At 36.8% G+C, this 15807-nt stretch overlaps 1 protein-coding gene across 13 annotated transcripts in view; it reads left to right on the top strand.

Annotated features, from left to right (window-relative positions):
* The window catches only part of CDC42BPA (CDC42 binding protein kinase alpha), a 302007-nt gene that overhangs the window by 262827 nt on the left and 23373 nt on the right, over nucleotides 1-15807 (top strand). For 12 of the 13 annotated variants that reach the window (XM_053605565.1, XM_053605564.1, XM_053605558.1 and 9 more), the window contains 6 exons: nucleotides 949-1030; nucleotides 2895-3111; nucleotides 3954-4016; nucleotides 5138-5731; nucleotides 7763-7860; nucleotides 11238-11322. In XM_053605565.1, coding sequence (XP_053461540.1) covers nucleotides 949-1030; nucleotides 2895-3111; nucleotides 3954-4016; nucleotides 5138-5731; nucleotides 7763-7860; nucleotides 11238-11322 — 1139 coding nt within the window. Of the gene's footprint in view, nucleotides 1-948; nucleotides 1031-2894; nucleotides 3112-3953; nucleotides 4017-5137; nucleotides 5732-7762; nucleotides 7861-11237; nucleotides 11323-13547; nucleotides 13972-15807 lie in introns of those variants that run through there. The other variant, XM_053605566.1, reaches the window with a different exon arrangement.

The following is a 15807-nucleotide window of genomic DNA, read 5'->3' as shown; positions in this document are numbered from 1 at the left end:
AATTAAATTTTTTTTCCAGTGGTAAGATAGGATTTTATTAGACAACTAAGAATACAGATGAGTAAAAAAGAGACAGAAAGGAATACAGAAGATAAAGAAGCACCAGACCTTCTGGCAAAGGAAAAGGCCCAAGTCGGAAGTCTTCCCGGAAAGTAAATTTTTTTAAAAATTCAGTTTGAGGCCAGGCGTAGTTCATGCCTGTAATCCCAGCATTCTGAGAAGCCGAGGCTGGCAGATTGCTTGAGCTCAGGAGTTCAAGAGCAGCCTGAGCAAGAGTGAGACCTCATCTCTAAAAAAAAAAAAAAAAAATGTATAGCTGGGCCTTTTGGCAGGAGCCTATTGTCCCAGTTACTTGAGAGGCTGAGGCAAGAGGATCATGTGAGCCCAAGGGTTTGAGGTTGCTGTGAGCTATGACACTATGGCACTCGACCCCAGGGCAACTGAGACTCTGTCTCAATAAATTAATTCAGTTCAGTTGTTTGTGTAGTTAACCTTTGCAAATTGCTGGCTTGGTGCCTGTAGCTCAGCAGATAGGGCACCAGCCACATACACCGCAGCTGGCAGGTTCAAATCCAGCCCGGACCTGCCAAACAACAATGACAATTACAACCAAAAAATAGCCAGGCATTGTGGTGGGGACCTGTAGTCCCAGCTACTTGGGAGGCTAAGGCAAGAGAATCACTTAAGCCCAAGAGTTTGAGGTTGCTGTGAGCTGTGATACCACTGCACTCTACCCAATGTGACATAGTGAGACTCTGTCTCAAAAAAAAAAAAAAAAAATGGGGGCAGCGCCTGTGGCTCAAAGGGGTAGGGCGCCGGCCCAAAAACTGCAAAAAAAAAAAAAAAAAACCTTTGCATATTGCTTCATATGTGGTATTTAGATATACATTCCAAACCACACAGATGTATCTGCATATACTAACTTTTAATGTTTCACTTTTTATTCAGGGATGAAGAATTTTCTGTGAGTTCAGTCTTAGCTTCTGATGTTATTCATGCAAGTCGAAAAGATATACCCTGTATATTCAGAGTAAGTGTGTGCAAACATTTGATCACTGAATTATTTTTTTAGTAAGTATGTTTTGCCTCTCTTATCTAAATCGTAAACTTACTATGAGTAGAACCAAATTTTGTATTTATTCGTACTTTTCATATTATCTAGTACTTGAATATATAGAAAATTGGTGCTAAGTAAGTCTTTAAATTAGTGAACGATTAGTAGTAAACATGAATATATGGCTTCTAAAATGTTTCTGTAGGTAATATTTTGAGTCCTAAATATTGAATATTTAGTTCAATTTATAAATAAATATTGCCACATGGAAAATTGGATATGTGAGGTTTCTCAAGTTTTTTAAAAGTAAAAGTTTCTCTCTTTAAAAATTTAAAAAAAATTAGTGTGTTTCAGTAACAACACACCAAAACTTAGTAGTTTAAACCAACAACAACGTATTATTTTTCACTGTTCTGTGGATCAGCTGCACAGTTCTTATGGGGTTGGCTGCATTCAGCTCATTTGGGGCCAGAACGTTTGAATAACCTTAACTCTAGAGTCCTGGACCTGGTTCTTGGCGGGGGCGATCTCAGTTCTTCCCTCTGTGAACTCTTTCCCTGTAGTCTCTAGTCATTAGGTGGTCTGGCTGAGCTCTCTGTGGCTGGCTTCTAAAAGAGCCAAAGAAGTTCCCAGACCTTTTAAGGACTGAGCCCCAAAAGGCATAATAACCCTTCTGCACTATGTTGATCAAAGAAAGGAATGAGGTTAGCCCTGCTGTAAGGGAAGGGAAAATAGACTTCACCTCTTAATAAGAAGAATGGAATTCCATAGGGACAGGCTGTTTTACCAGAATGCCGTCTTAAGTTGGTGAATTAAGACAGTAGAGGCTAAAAAAAATTTTTTAAATTACTACTGCCCTGTTATGCCTCTCTGCTTTGTATTTTTCAATAAATCTAGTATTTTTCAATAAATCTAGCATCTATGGAAGGTTGCCTCTCAGTTCTCAGATTGACAACTATTTAGTCTCCTCCCACTCACCAAAGGAGCCTATGGAAACCCCTTTATCTATTCCTTTTAATAAGGACCCTACATATATAGAATTTAAAACTGTTCTTATTGTGAATGCTGTTTGTGTAATGATAAGACTTCATTTAAATGCTAATTCAAGTGATCTAATCTTCTATAATGATAATGGGAATTATTGCTATAACATAACAGAAAATGTAAGTATTTCTGAGCACTTCTGAATTTTCGAAACAAGTTGAAAGTCAGTATGGTATAGTGCTTAAGAGCAAAGACACAGGATCCCAGACTACTAGTTATAATTCCTCCTACTAGTCCTAGGAGAAATTATTTAATTTCTCTGTCTCACAGTTTTTTCCTATGTACAATAAGGAAGTAATGGCAGTACTATCTCGCGAAGGTGTTAACAGGATTAAATGAGTTATAAGGTGCTTAGAGCTCTCAATGCTCAGTAGTCACTCAACAATGTCAGCTGTTATTCTATTTTTTTTTTTTTTTTTTGGCCGGGGCTGGGTTTGAACCGGCCACCTCCTGTATATGTGGCCCGCGCCCTGCTACTTTGAGCCACAGGCACCGCCTAGCTGTTACTCTTATATGAGTATGTGTAATGTATTTTTAGTGATAGTGTACTCACACTTTCATAGCAAGGAAAATGAAAATAATACTAACATTTCGAATGATACATGCCACCTTTGCTTTGTCTTGTGTTCTAGAGCTAAAACTAGTTACTCTGATTTATGCTAGCTCAACTCCCTTAAAGGTATCATTTAATGAGTGTTTGTTTTATGGGTGAGTGCTCAGCAAGCTAGCATAGTCATGAAAGTAGCTTAAAGGGTGTGTGTTTTCTAATATCATGAATTTGATTAAATTGTTCTAGGTCACAGCTTCCCAGCTCTCAGCTTCTAATAACAAATGTTCGATACTGATGCTAGCAGATAGTGAGAATGAGAGGAGTAAGTGGGTGGGAGTGCTGAGTGAACTACATAAGATTTTGAAGAAAAACAAGTTCAGAGACCGCTCAGTCTATGTTCCCAAGGAGGCTTATGACAGCACTCTACCCCTCATTAAAACAACCCAGGCAGCTGCAATCATAGGTATGAATTTCAACATTTATCATATTTTCATAAATGTTTACTAATCTACCTTGTAAATAGGGACTGGCTTTCGTCTAGAAATCTCTGATGTCCGCCACACTGTGTGTTATATCTCAAACGCTCAGTAAATGTTTATTACATGAATGAATCCTTTATTAGATCTTTATAGGAGTAAGTACACTTACTAAGTACATTTTCTTCTGGAAAAGTAATAGTGTGAAAGATAAGCCTGCTGATATATTTGTTGCTTGTGTGACTTAGAATAAGTTTGTTTCGTAGAGCTTTACATGTAAAATGTAAATACTACTTACCTTGCTAAAGTTACTGGGAAATTTAAATAAGATGGAATATGTAACAAAGAATGCCCTTAACAAATGACACACCTTCTATGCCTGGAGGTTTACATTTTTGTTGTATTCTTACATCATAACCAATTCTTTTGTTACTTTTCAGTAAACACCAAAAAGTTAAATGAGTCAGTGCAAATGCCTTTCCCAAAATAAGAAATGGAACTGTACCCAAGGCACTAACAAGCTAGGTTTTTCTTTTCCTTTTTTAAAAATCATTTATTGAATAAATATTAATTTCTTTTCATAGGTTATAGATTTTTAAATGATTATTTTATTTTTAAAAATGAGATATTTACTACTGTAATGTAAAAGGAAATGTAAATAGTATAAATTATTGCTATATTTGGATTTTTAAATTTATTTATTTTCATTTTTATGAACCAAATATTCTTATTATCTGTTATTCTATTAGCTTATTTATTTAAGCTTTATTCTATTAGCTTTACATGGCTTTTACCTAATAAAAGTGTTTCATATTTCTGTCTCACATAGATCATGAAAGGATAGCTTTGGGAAATGAAGAAGGGTTATTTGTTATACATGTCACCAAAGATGGTAAGAAAAAAAAAATTTTTTTTTTTTTTTTTTGAGAGAGTTTTACTCTATGCCTGGGTAGAGTGCTATGGCATCATTATAGCTCATAACAACTTCAAACTCTTGGACTCAAGCCATCCTCTTGCCTCAGCCTCCTAAGTAGCTGGGACTAGCACCAGCTGATGCCCAGCTAGTTTTTCTGTAGAGACAGGGTCTCTCATTCTTGCTCAGGCTATTCTCAAATTTCAAAGCTCAAGCAATCCACCCACCTCAGCCTCTCAAAGTGCTAGGATGACAGAAGTGAGCCACCATACCCAACTTGTCAGTAATTCTTCAACTCTAGATTCTAAATTCTAAAAGGGGCAAGATTTGCTCTCATTTATTCTATAACTGAAATTTTCCAGACCTAATTTGATGCTTATAAATTGAAAGATTATTTTTTAATTTCTATAATCCCCCTGAGTTCTAAAACCCTAAGTCTGTATTATCTTTCTTGTGACATTTTATTTAACAGTTCTGCTATTTGAACTGTTGCCTTTCTAAAGATGGTACATGAGAAGAAAATACAACTTGAGTTTCTTGTTTTTCTATTAGTACTCTTAAAAAGTAATGACTATTAAAGTGTGTGTGTTCAGCACAACACAGTTTCTGGGGAGAAATTAAAAGCTGTTTGAAATAAAGAGAAACCAATCCAATTTGGTATTCATGAATGAATACATTATTCTAAGTTTTATCTTTGTATCAGGTAAGATGAGAAAACAATGCATTTAAATATTGTTAGTTTGTTACCCATAGAAATACCTTCAGAGAAATGTGAGTTACTCAGCTTTTAAAAATGTGAACCCCTTGGCAAAGTTCCCTAGCAGTAAATACCTATAAAAATATTTTTCTTGAAGATTTGACATACTTTTATATAAGAACTCTTTGCCTTGGCTACAAGAAATCTCAGTGCTAAACTTAATTCCTATATTAGGTGAATTAAATTATAATAGGTTTGATTATTTTCCTTTTTCTCTGTGATTTCTTATCTCTTATTCTGTGTGTGCAACTGTGTCATTTCATAAGTATTTATATCCTTTTGGTATAATTGGGATATGATTAATAAAACTATTTTGCATTTGATTTATTGTTTCTCTGTGTAGAAATTATCAGAGTTGGTGACAATAAGAAGATTCACCAGATTGAACTAATTCCAAATGATCAGCTTGTTGCTGTGATCTCAGGACGAAATCGTCATGTACGACTTTTTCCTATGTCAGCTTTGGATGGGCGAGAGACTGATTTCTATAAGCTGGCAGAAACTAAGGGGTGTCAGACCATAACTTCTGGAAAGGTGCACCATGGAGCTCTCACATGCCTGTGTGTGGCTATGAAAAGGCAGGTCTTCTGTTATGAACTATTTCAGAGCAAGACGCGTCACAGAAAATTTAAGGAAATCCAAGTTCCATATAATGTCCAGTGGATGGCAATCTTCAGTGAACAACTCTGTGTGGGATTCCAATCAGGATTTCTAAGATACCCCTTGAATGGAGAAGGAAGTCCATCCAGTATGCTCCATTCAAATGACCATACACTGTCATTTATTGGACATCAACCAATGGATGCTATCTGCGCAGTTGAGATCTCCAGTAAAGAACATCTGCTGTGTTTTAACAGCATTGGGATATATACTGACTGCCAGGGCCGAAGATCTAGACAACAGGAATTGATGTGGCCAGCAAATCCTTCCTCTTGTTGTAAGATTTTCTTATCACTGTCTTATCTATGTCTCTTTCTTTTCTTTTTTCTTCCATTTGCATCTCCTAAATGTTGTCATTGTTAACAACAGATTATTTCAGTCATCTTTACAGTTTCTTCTAAGTATTAAGCATGTTATATAGAAACCATATGTAGGTAGGCCTGTATGAACAGAATCAACAGTTCCATGCATGATTAAAACTAACCTTTCTGTGGATAGTTTACCAAGATGAATTTCTTATCCCATGTTGTGTTTTGAAATAACCCTAAATTACCTTATTGTCCCAAAAATATAGTACTTGTGAGCATCAATAGCTCATAGGACTCACTTTACAAAATTAGTTACCAAGTAAATGATTTAATCAATTATACACAGGTATGATCAGCATCTATAAGATGTGTTACTCAGATTCACATTTTTATCTAGATAAGTAGGTATTTTTTAATTGCTTATTTCACTCTTAAGACACTAATTATTGAATACTTTAATTATTGAATAATTTAATTCTTATTGGATCTATGGCATTGCACTGTATGAGATACAGCAATGAATTAGATGTAGTCTTACCCTCACAAAGCATAGAATGCTGCAGAAAAGCCTCGTGATAAAACAAGTAGTCGCAGTAGAATACAAGTGCTGATAGGCTCGGTGCCCATAGCACAGTGGTGCTTGCCACATATACTGAGACTGGTGGGTTCAAACCTGGGCCAGCTAAAAAACAATGACAACTACAAAAAAAAAAAAATAGCCGGGCGTTGTGGTGGGTGCCTGTAGTCCCAGCTACTCGGGAGTTTGAGGCAAGAGAATCGCTTGAGCCCAGGAGTTGGAGGTTGCTGAGATGCTACAGCACTCTACTAAGAGCGACATAGGGAGATTCTGTCTCAAAAAAAAAGAAAAAAAAAAAATACAAGTGCTGATAGCAGAAGTACAGAGTTCTATAGAAGTACATAGGAGGGTATCTAATCCATGCTGTTTTGATTTTAATGGAAAATATTTCAGCATGTTTAAATGCTGGAGGGAAAAAAACTGCTAAGAAACTACTAGGAAAAGGCTGACAATATGAGAAATATAGGAAATACAGTAAGATCCCCAAGAAGCCCAGAAAGGATGAAATTCAGTACATAGGTAGAAGGATTACTGGGGCAGAAGAAGTGAAGCTCCTTCCATTATACAAGACAGGAGGAGAAATGATGGGTATATGTCCGGTCAAGTTTAAAGGGTCAGTGCAAGGAAGTTTAAGAATGCAATACATGCTTATTACAGAAAATTAGAAAATGGCTAGATTTAAAAAAAAAAAAAAGAAAAATATCTCTAATCCTATTCACTCGGATTTAACTGTTTTAATGTTTTGTTTCTTATGAAATATGTATCCTTATCTCTGACATCATATGTAGAATAAACGGTATTTTGTCACCAAGTCGGATAACAATTCAGAGTATCCCTTGTGATGTGGCGTAGGAGTTGGGATGTCTGACTTGCATGTGTAGCTCTGCCAGTGATTCAGCTCACAACCTTAGTTTAGGTGTATTGTTTATTCTCTCTTGGCCTTGTGTCACCATTTATTGATACACATTCTTTCAACAAGTATATATTGAGCATCTCCCCTATTCCTGTAACTGCTGAGGTGCTTTATTAAACATTCTTAACTGGTGCTAGAACACTTTCCTGAAGATTTCTCTGCCTTCTAAGTTTGCTTCACTGCCAGTAGTTTATACTTTAGGCATCAGATACTTTAAAATGTAGTGAAATTCCTTTATAGAACTAATATTTAGCAAGGAAATAATGCACCCCAAGTGTTAACAAAATCCTTCTGTATTACAATGACTACATAATCTGAACCATGGTGTATCCGTTCTTCATTTATGAGTTATGTTCTATTTACTTCAAAATTGTTTTGATGTACTATTATATGTTAACAGTAGGATTTCAGTGGGATTTCACTCTACAGCTATTTAACACACCTTTCAAAATGTTTTGGGTTTAAGAGTTGAAAAGTCATTCCCACCCTCCCTTTTTACACCCTCACTAGGTTACAATGCACCGTATCTCTCAGTGTATAGTGAAAATGCAGTTGATATCTTTGATGTGAACTCTATGGAATGGATTCAAACGCTTCCTCTCAAGAAGGTAATTTAGCATTAAAATATGGGCAAATCTAATTATTGAGTATAAGTGAAAATGCTAATGTGACTATTTAGCTATTGATCTATTTATTTTGCTGTTATTAATTTAGCATTTTCTAGCAGGCATAATGAATAGTTTGGGACTTAGCTAAAAGTAAGAAAATAGAAACGAAAATCAAGCTGGTTCATTTCATTATAGGTAGCTCAAGCCATACTATTTATATTACATTTATTTTATGTTAAGTATGATTGATGACAAACAACTAGAATATATCCTAGAACTTAAAATGTCAATGTTGTCTTCCTCTTTTGAATGAAAGAGTTCTGAGGGAGCCAGGTGTTGTGCCTCACCCCTGTAATCCTAGCACTGTGGGAGGCTGAGGCAGGTGTATTGCTTGAACTCGGGAGGAGTTCAAGACCAGCCTGAGCAAGAACGAGAACCTGTCTCTACTAAAAGTAGGAAAAACTAGCCAGGCGTGGTGGCACATGCCTGTACTCCCAGCTTGCTTGTGGGGCTGAGGCAAGAAGATTGCCCAAGCCCAAGAGTTTGAGGTTGTTAATGACCTATGGTTTTACAGCATTCTGTCCATGGCAACAGAGTAAGACTCTGTCTCCCCCCACCCCCTAAAGAGAAAGAGCTCTGAGGGAGTATATGATTACTATTAATTATAATTGTTTTTCAAGTAATGGTGTACAATGTCTAATCCTCTGAGGACAGATTTCACAGACTAGATAAGTGATTAAACTTAACCAAAGCTGTATTTAAGTGTCTCATGATTGAGAAATAGTTTTCCTAATAAAAACATGTTTTTCTTAATATTTCTATATATTTTCATAACATAAAGGGAATTTTTACAAGTGTAGAGCTGCTATTTTACAAAAATGAAGAGTAATACTAGTTCCATATAGATAAATACGGTATATGTAACATGTATTATTAGTTGGGTGGCAGGGTTTAGAGAAATAGGTGAAAGAAAGTAGCCAAGATCATATTTCAAAATTTGTGCCAATTTAAAATCTTCTCAGCAGTTTAAAAAGTTCTTGTAAATATTGCCATATTATATAAAGCAACTAAAATATGCTTTAGTTTATGAATTTGGGCTGGTTACAAGTAGTTTTCTGGGGGGTTTTGTTTTTGTTTTTTTCAGTCTCACTATGTCACCCTTGGTAGAATGCCCTGGCGTCACAGCTCACAGCAACCTCAGATTCTTAAGCTTAAGCCATTCTCTTGCCTCAGCCTCCCAAGTAAATGGGACTACAGGTGCCTGCCACAACGCCTGACTATTTTTTGTTGCAGTTGTCATTGTTGTTTAGCTCGTCTGGGTCTGGTTCAAACCCGGCTGCCTCGGCGTACATGGCTGGCGCCATAACCACAGTGCTATGGGTACTGAGCCAAGTTTTCTGTTTTATTTTTAACATGTAATTTTTACAATGTACATGAAAGAATACATAACCTTTACAAAGCATAATAGTAAACCGATCACTCATTAACCCACTGCCTAACTTAAGAGCCAGAACATCACCAAGGTCGCTGCATCTACCTGTGTACTTTCTCCTTTATCCATGCCTCCCCTTTCCCCAGAGAAAAATCACTATCCTGAATGTTGTGCTTATCATTCCCCTGCTTTTCCTAAAATACAGAATTCTTGCATATCGAAGTATTTCTAAACAATATGTTTAGTTTTGATTGCTTTTGAACTTCATAAAAATGTCCTATTGTCATTTTCTGCCTTGCTTTCTTTACGTATTTACTGTGTTTCTAAGATTCCATCTGTGCAGTTACATGTATTATAGTTCACTGCTTTTCAGTACTATAAAACTGTTGGGTAAATTTATCCCTCTTTATCCATCCTCCAATTGGCAGACATGTGAATTGTTTCCTAGCATCTTGCTGTTCTGAACATTGCTGTATGTCTTTTGGTGTCCGTGTACAGGAGTTTCTTTTAAGTCATATGCCTGGAAGTAGAATTGAGAAGACACAGGGATACCGTTATTCAGCTTTCTAAGATAGTGCCTTACTATTTTCCAAAGTAATTATACCCATTGATACTCCCTTGAACAGTATGTAAGAGTTCTTACTGACTCACATCTTCTCTAACATTTCAGAATTTGTAGTTTTTATAAATGATGGAAAAGTAGTATCTCATTCAAGTGTTAATTTGCATATCTATGTGCTTGAAAATCTTTTGTATGTTTATTCATCCTTTTTATTTCCCTTTTTATGAAATGCCTGGTCATATTCTTTAAATATCGTGCATATTAGCTTAATAGTGAGTGTGTAATTTTGTGTCCTATCTATTTGTATTTTGTTGAATAGAAGTTATTAATTTTGATGTAGATAAATGTATCTGTCATATTTTTTAGGTTTGTCTTTTTTTTCTCTTAAAACTTTCCTACCTCAAGGTTGTAAAGATAAAGCCTTTATTTTCTTCCAAAAGTTTTAAAGCATTTCCTGTTACATGTCTTTAACCATTTGGAACTCATTTTTTGCGTGTGGTGCGAAGTGGGGATTTAATTTTAATGGTTCCATATAACCAGTTGTTTCATAACCATTTATAGGCATTCCCTTCCTTCCCTAGTGATCTACTTTTCCATCTGTATCAGCAGTTCTCAACCTGTGGGTCGCAACCCTTTTGTAACAATGAAAATACATTACGGCATTAGGAAGGTTGAGAACCACTGATTTATATCGTATGTGTGCATTTAGTTTCTGATAATAAAAATTCAGAAAGCAAGTGTGCTAATTGTCTCCTTAGTATAATTATTTGGTCACTAATGGCTTTAAGAAGTCTTATGTAAGGTTTGAATGTATTTTTACTTAATTTCATTTATTTGCTTACTTATGGCCCAGAATTGTCTTTCTTTAAAATATTATCATTATATGTTTTAAATTAAATAATACACCTTGGCTCGGCGCCCATAGTTCAAGCGGCTACGGCACCAGCCACATACACCAGAGCTGGCGGGTTCAAATCCAGCCCAGGCCTGCCAAACAACAATGACAACTACAACCAAAAAATAGCTGGCATTCTGGTAGGCGCCTGTGGTCCCAGCTACTTGGGAGGCTGAGGCAAGAGAATCACTTAAGCCCAAGAGCTGGAGGTTGCTGTGAGCTGTGAGGCCATGGCACTCTACCCAGGGCAACAGCTTGAAGCTCTGTCTCAAAAAAATAATAATAATAAAATAAAAATAAATAAATAATATACCTTTCCAGGCAGAATTATTACTAATTTTCTTGTTGATTTTTCTGAGAGGGCTGTATTTTGAGGTAGATAAGTGAAAGGTCTTAATAGTGTGTGTTTTGTAAGTAGGTCAAAAGTTTTATGACTTGATTTTTTAAAGTTTTATTGAAATATTAATTTTATTTTTTCTTTATTTTAGGTTCGACCCTTAAACAATGAAGGATCATTAAATCTTTTAGGGTTGGAGACAATTAGATTAATATATTTCAAAAATAAGATGGCAGGTAAGAAAACGTATATAAATTAATAGGATAACTTCAATGGAAATATTATCTAAGCTTACTGCCCAAGGTTACATGAATAATAAATGCCAAAGTCCAGATTTAGGGTCAAATGTATCTTACTCCATGTCTGTGATCTGGGCCACTATCAACACTCCTTTAATATGTTAAGAAGAACTACTGGACAAAAGTCATTCTACGTAAGCTTAGCTACCCATGCAAGCAAAATGTTTGATTCTGGCTACCTCATTATTTTTCTGTGGAGTTCCTAAGTAAATAGAGAAAGTATAGATGACTATGTCTTCTGTGCTTTTAATACTTACTGTAGAACCTCACCAAAATTTGTAGCACTAAAATTATGAATACTAACTTAATCTAGAGTTCCAGTTTGGGAATTAATACATCTCTTGCCAATGCAGAGGGCTTAGTATTTCTGAAGTGCTGGTGTCAACATGGAAAGAAGAGAAAAGAGGGGTGTCAAAGGAGTGCCTGAGTCAGGAGAGGGAATGGGGACCCCAGGAGATACAGACGGGAAGATGGCTTTTGGTCAGTGACCAGAGTAATGAGGTGAGACTGTCACACACGTGAAATGCCAGGAAGACTTGTCTACATGAAATTAAATGTCACTCGCCAGTGTGTGTCCAGTTAAAAACCTCACATTTTGTTAAATATTATTACAATGCCCTGTATAATAAAATCATTCTCATGCCTTAGAATCAAATAACAGAGGTAAATATAAATTTCAGATTTTATTTGGTAGACATATGTAATGAAGATTGTATTTAGTTATATTTAAGTTAATTTATATTTAAATTAGCTTAAATATAAGTAATAACATTGGCCTCATGAAAACATGTTAAAATGTTTATACTAATTATTTTTAGGCGGTGGGATTATTATCTTCTTAATGCCTTTCTTTATCTCCCCTCCATGTCCCTCCAGTAAATTTATATGTTCTACTATCAAAGAAAAAACAGGTCCATCATAAGTTTAGGAATTTGTCATTGTTTTTGTTTGTTTTGTTTTAAGAACTAAAATATACACACAAATTGCTTAACTTCTGTTTCGGGATGTCCTCTTGGCAGTGGGGGTTTCTTGTTCTACAGACAGGTGACTCCGGTGGAAGTCTATGCTAAGAGAATATTCCAGGATGACTTGAGAAAGGATATTCAAATGTTAGAAGTGATTCCCACTTATAGATGGGTTTACCATGAAGCTAATGAAACTTAAGCTTTAGACTCTTCACTGTGAAGCCTCTATACCCGGTTTTATATAGGCAAACCTTACTTTATTATGCTTCACCTTTTTTTCACAAGGTTTGTGGACGCCCTGCATCAAGCAAGTCTGTCAGTGCCATTTTTCCAACAGCTCGTGCTCTTATATTTCTATTTTCCTGGCTTAGCGCTTGTGGCTCAAGCGGCTAAGGTGCCAGCAACATATACTGGAGTTGGCGGGTTCAGTCTATCCTGGGCCCACCAAAAAACAATGAAAACTGTAACCAAAAAATAGCTGGGCATTATGGCATGTGCCTGTAGTCCCAGCTACTTGGGAGGCTGAGGCTAGAGAATCACCTAAGCCCAAGAGCTGGGGGTTGCTGTGAGCTGTGACTTTACAGCACTCTACCAAGGGCAACAAAGTAAGACTCTGTCTCTAAAAAAAAACAAAAAAAAAATTCTATTTTCCTTTCTTTGTTTTCTTTCTCTCTCTTTCTCACTTAGTATTCCTATGCACATTTAGGTAATTTTCACAACATTTCAAACTTTTTCATTATTATTTTTTTTTTTTCCGAGACAGAGCCTCAAGCTGTTGCCCTGGGTAGAGTGCTGTGGCATCACAGCTCACAGCAACCTCCAATTCCTGGGCTCAAGCGATTCTCTTGCCTCATCCTCCCAAGTAACTGGGACTATAGGCACCCGCCACAACACCCAGCTATTTTTTGGTTGTAGTTGTCGTCGTTTGGCAGGCCCAGGCTGGATTCGAACCCACCAGCTCTGGCGTATGTTGCTAATGCCTTAGCCGCTTGAGCCATAGGCGCTGAGCCCTTTTTTATTATTCTTACATTTATTATGGTGGTCTATGAGCAGGGATCTTTGATGTTACTGGTATAATTATTTGGGGGCACCATGAACCATACCCATATAAGATAGAAACTTAATCCATAAATGTGTGCATTCTGATCTGACTGCACCACTGACCCGGCCATTCCCTTGTCTCTCTTTCTCTCATAGGCTTCCTTGATTCCTAAGGCACAACAATATTGAAATTAGGCCAATAAACAACTCTACGATAGCTTGTAAGTGTTCAGTGTTAAAAAGAAGAGTCACACATCTCTCACTTTAAATCAAAAGCTAGAAATAATTAAGCTTAGTGAGGAAGGAATGTTGAAAGCCAAGACAGACCAAAAGCTAGATCTCTTGTGCCAAAGAGCCAATTGTGAATGCAAAGAAAAAATTCTTGAAAGAAACTAAAAGAACTATTCCACTGAACACATGAACAATAAAAAAGAGTAACAGCCTTATTGCTGATAAGGAGAAGGGTTCAGCGATCTCAACTGAGGATCAAACCAGCCACAGCATTCCCTTAAGTCAAAGCCAAATCCAGAGTAAGGCCCTAATTCTTTTCAATTCTGTGAAAGCAGAGAGAGGTGAGGTAGCTATAGAAGAAAGGTTTAAAGCTAGCAAAGCACCATGCATGAGTTTTATGGAAAGAAGCTGTTTCCATAACTATTAAAGTGTAAGATAAAACAGCAAGTGCTTATGGAGAAACTGCAACAAGTTATCCAGAAAGATCTAGCTGAGATAATTGAGGAAGATGGCAACTCCTAAATAATATATTTTCAGTGTAGACTAAACAGCCTTTTATTGGAAGAAAATGGCACGAAGGATGTTCATAATGAGAGAGCAGAGAAGTCAATGTCTGGCTTCAAACCTTCAAAGGACAGGATGACTCTCTTGTCGTGGGTTACTTGTAGCTGGTGACTCTTAAGTTGAATCCAGTACTCATTTACCATTCCGAAAATCTAGGGCCCTCGTGAGTTATGCTAAATCTACTCTGTGCTTTATAAATGGAACAACAAAGCCTAGATGATAGCACATCTGTTTCTAGCACGGTTTGCTGAATATTTCGAGCCTACTGTTGAGATCTACTGCTCACAAAAGATTCCTTTGAAAATATTTCTGCTCACTGCCAATATACCAGTCATCTAAGAGCTCTGATGAAAATGTTCAAGGAGACGAATATTGTTTTCATGGCTGTTAATACAACATCCATTCTGCAGTTTGTGGATCATTGGGTTAATTTTAACTTTTGAGTCTTATCATTTAAGAAATACATTCTGTAAGGCAATAGCTGCCATAGGTAGTGATATCTATCTGGATCTGGGCAAACTAGACTGAAAATATTCTGAAGGATTCACCATTATAGATTCCATTAAGAACATTTGTGATTCATGGAAGGAGGTCAAAATATCAACAATTAGCAGTAGTTTGGAAAAAGTTGATTCCAACCCTCATAGATGACTCTGAAGGATTCAAGACTTCAGTGGTGGAAATAACTGCAAGAGTAGGGGAGATAAACGAGAACTAGAATCAGGAGTGGATGCCGAAGATGTGACTGAAGTGCTGCAATCTCATGATAGACTTGAACAGTTGAGGAGTTACTTCTTATGGATAATCAAAGAAAGCGATTTATTAAGATAGAATCTACTCCTAGTGAAGGTGCCGTGGACATTGTTGAAATGATGACGAAGGCAGCCAAGTGCAGTGGTTCATGCCTGTAATCCTAGCACTCTGGGAGGCCAAGGCAGGAGGAGCCCTTGAGCTCGGGAGTTCCAGACCAGCCTGAGCAAGAGCACGACCCCATCTCTACTAAAAATAGAAAAATTAGGCAGGTGTTATGGCAAGTACCTGTAGTCCCAGCTACTTGGGAGTCTGAGGCAAGGAGAATCAATTGAACCCAGGAGTTTGAGGTTGCTATGAACTAAGCTAAAGCACTCTAGCCTGGACGGCAGATTCTTTTTCTGGGACAAGTTGGCAAACTTAATTGTCAGACTTCACACAATGACAGCTTTCACAGCCATTCCCAAAAAAAGAATTCCAAAATTGGCTTTGAAGGATGGACTAGGTGCTGACATCGGTGCATAGCTTCTTAAGGGATGTATCTCAAAGGTGACCATCGTGATACTGAGCAATGGTGTATGTAGCATTTTTTTCCTAGGATGAGTTCATGAACTTAACTGTCCAAATGCAATAGGAAACCAAAAAATTTGTGTGACTTTCTTGATCATGACCTTTGCTTTATTGTGGTGATCTAGAGCTGAACCCACAGTATCTCCAAGGAATGCTTGTATTCCATTTCTTAGAGGAACTCCAGATATTTGTATGAGATTGGCTATACCCTGTGCTCACTGTATGTGACCGTGCTAGTCATGAACTGTGTTCATACCCACTTTGTGTCTATGGAACAAAATGTATACCAGTTTTCCTTTCT

The sequence above is a fragment of the Nycticebus coucang genome, chromosome 10 (genome assembly GCF_027406575.1).
Source record: "Nycticebus coucang isolate mNycCou1 chromosome 10, mNycCou1.pri, whole genome shotgun sequence".
NCBI lineage: Eukaryota > Metazoa > Chordata > Mammalia > Primates > Lorisidae > Nycticebus > Nycticebus coucang.
The sequence above is the reverse complement of the archived record's forward strand: the minus strand, read 5'-3'. Positions and strand labels throughout refer to the sequence as shown.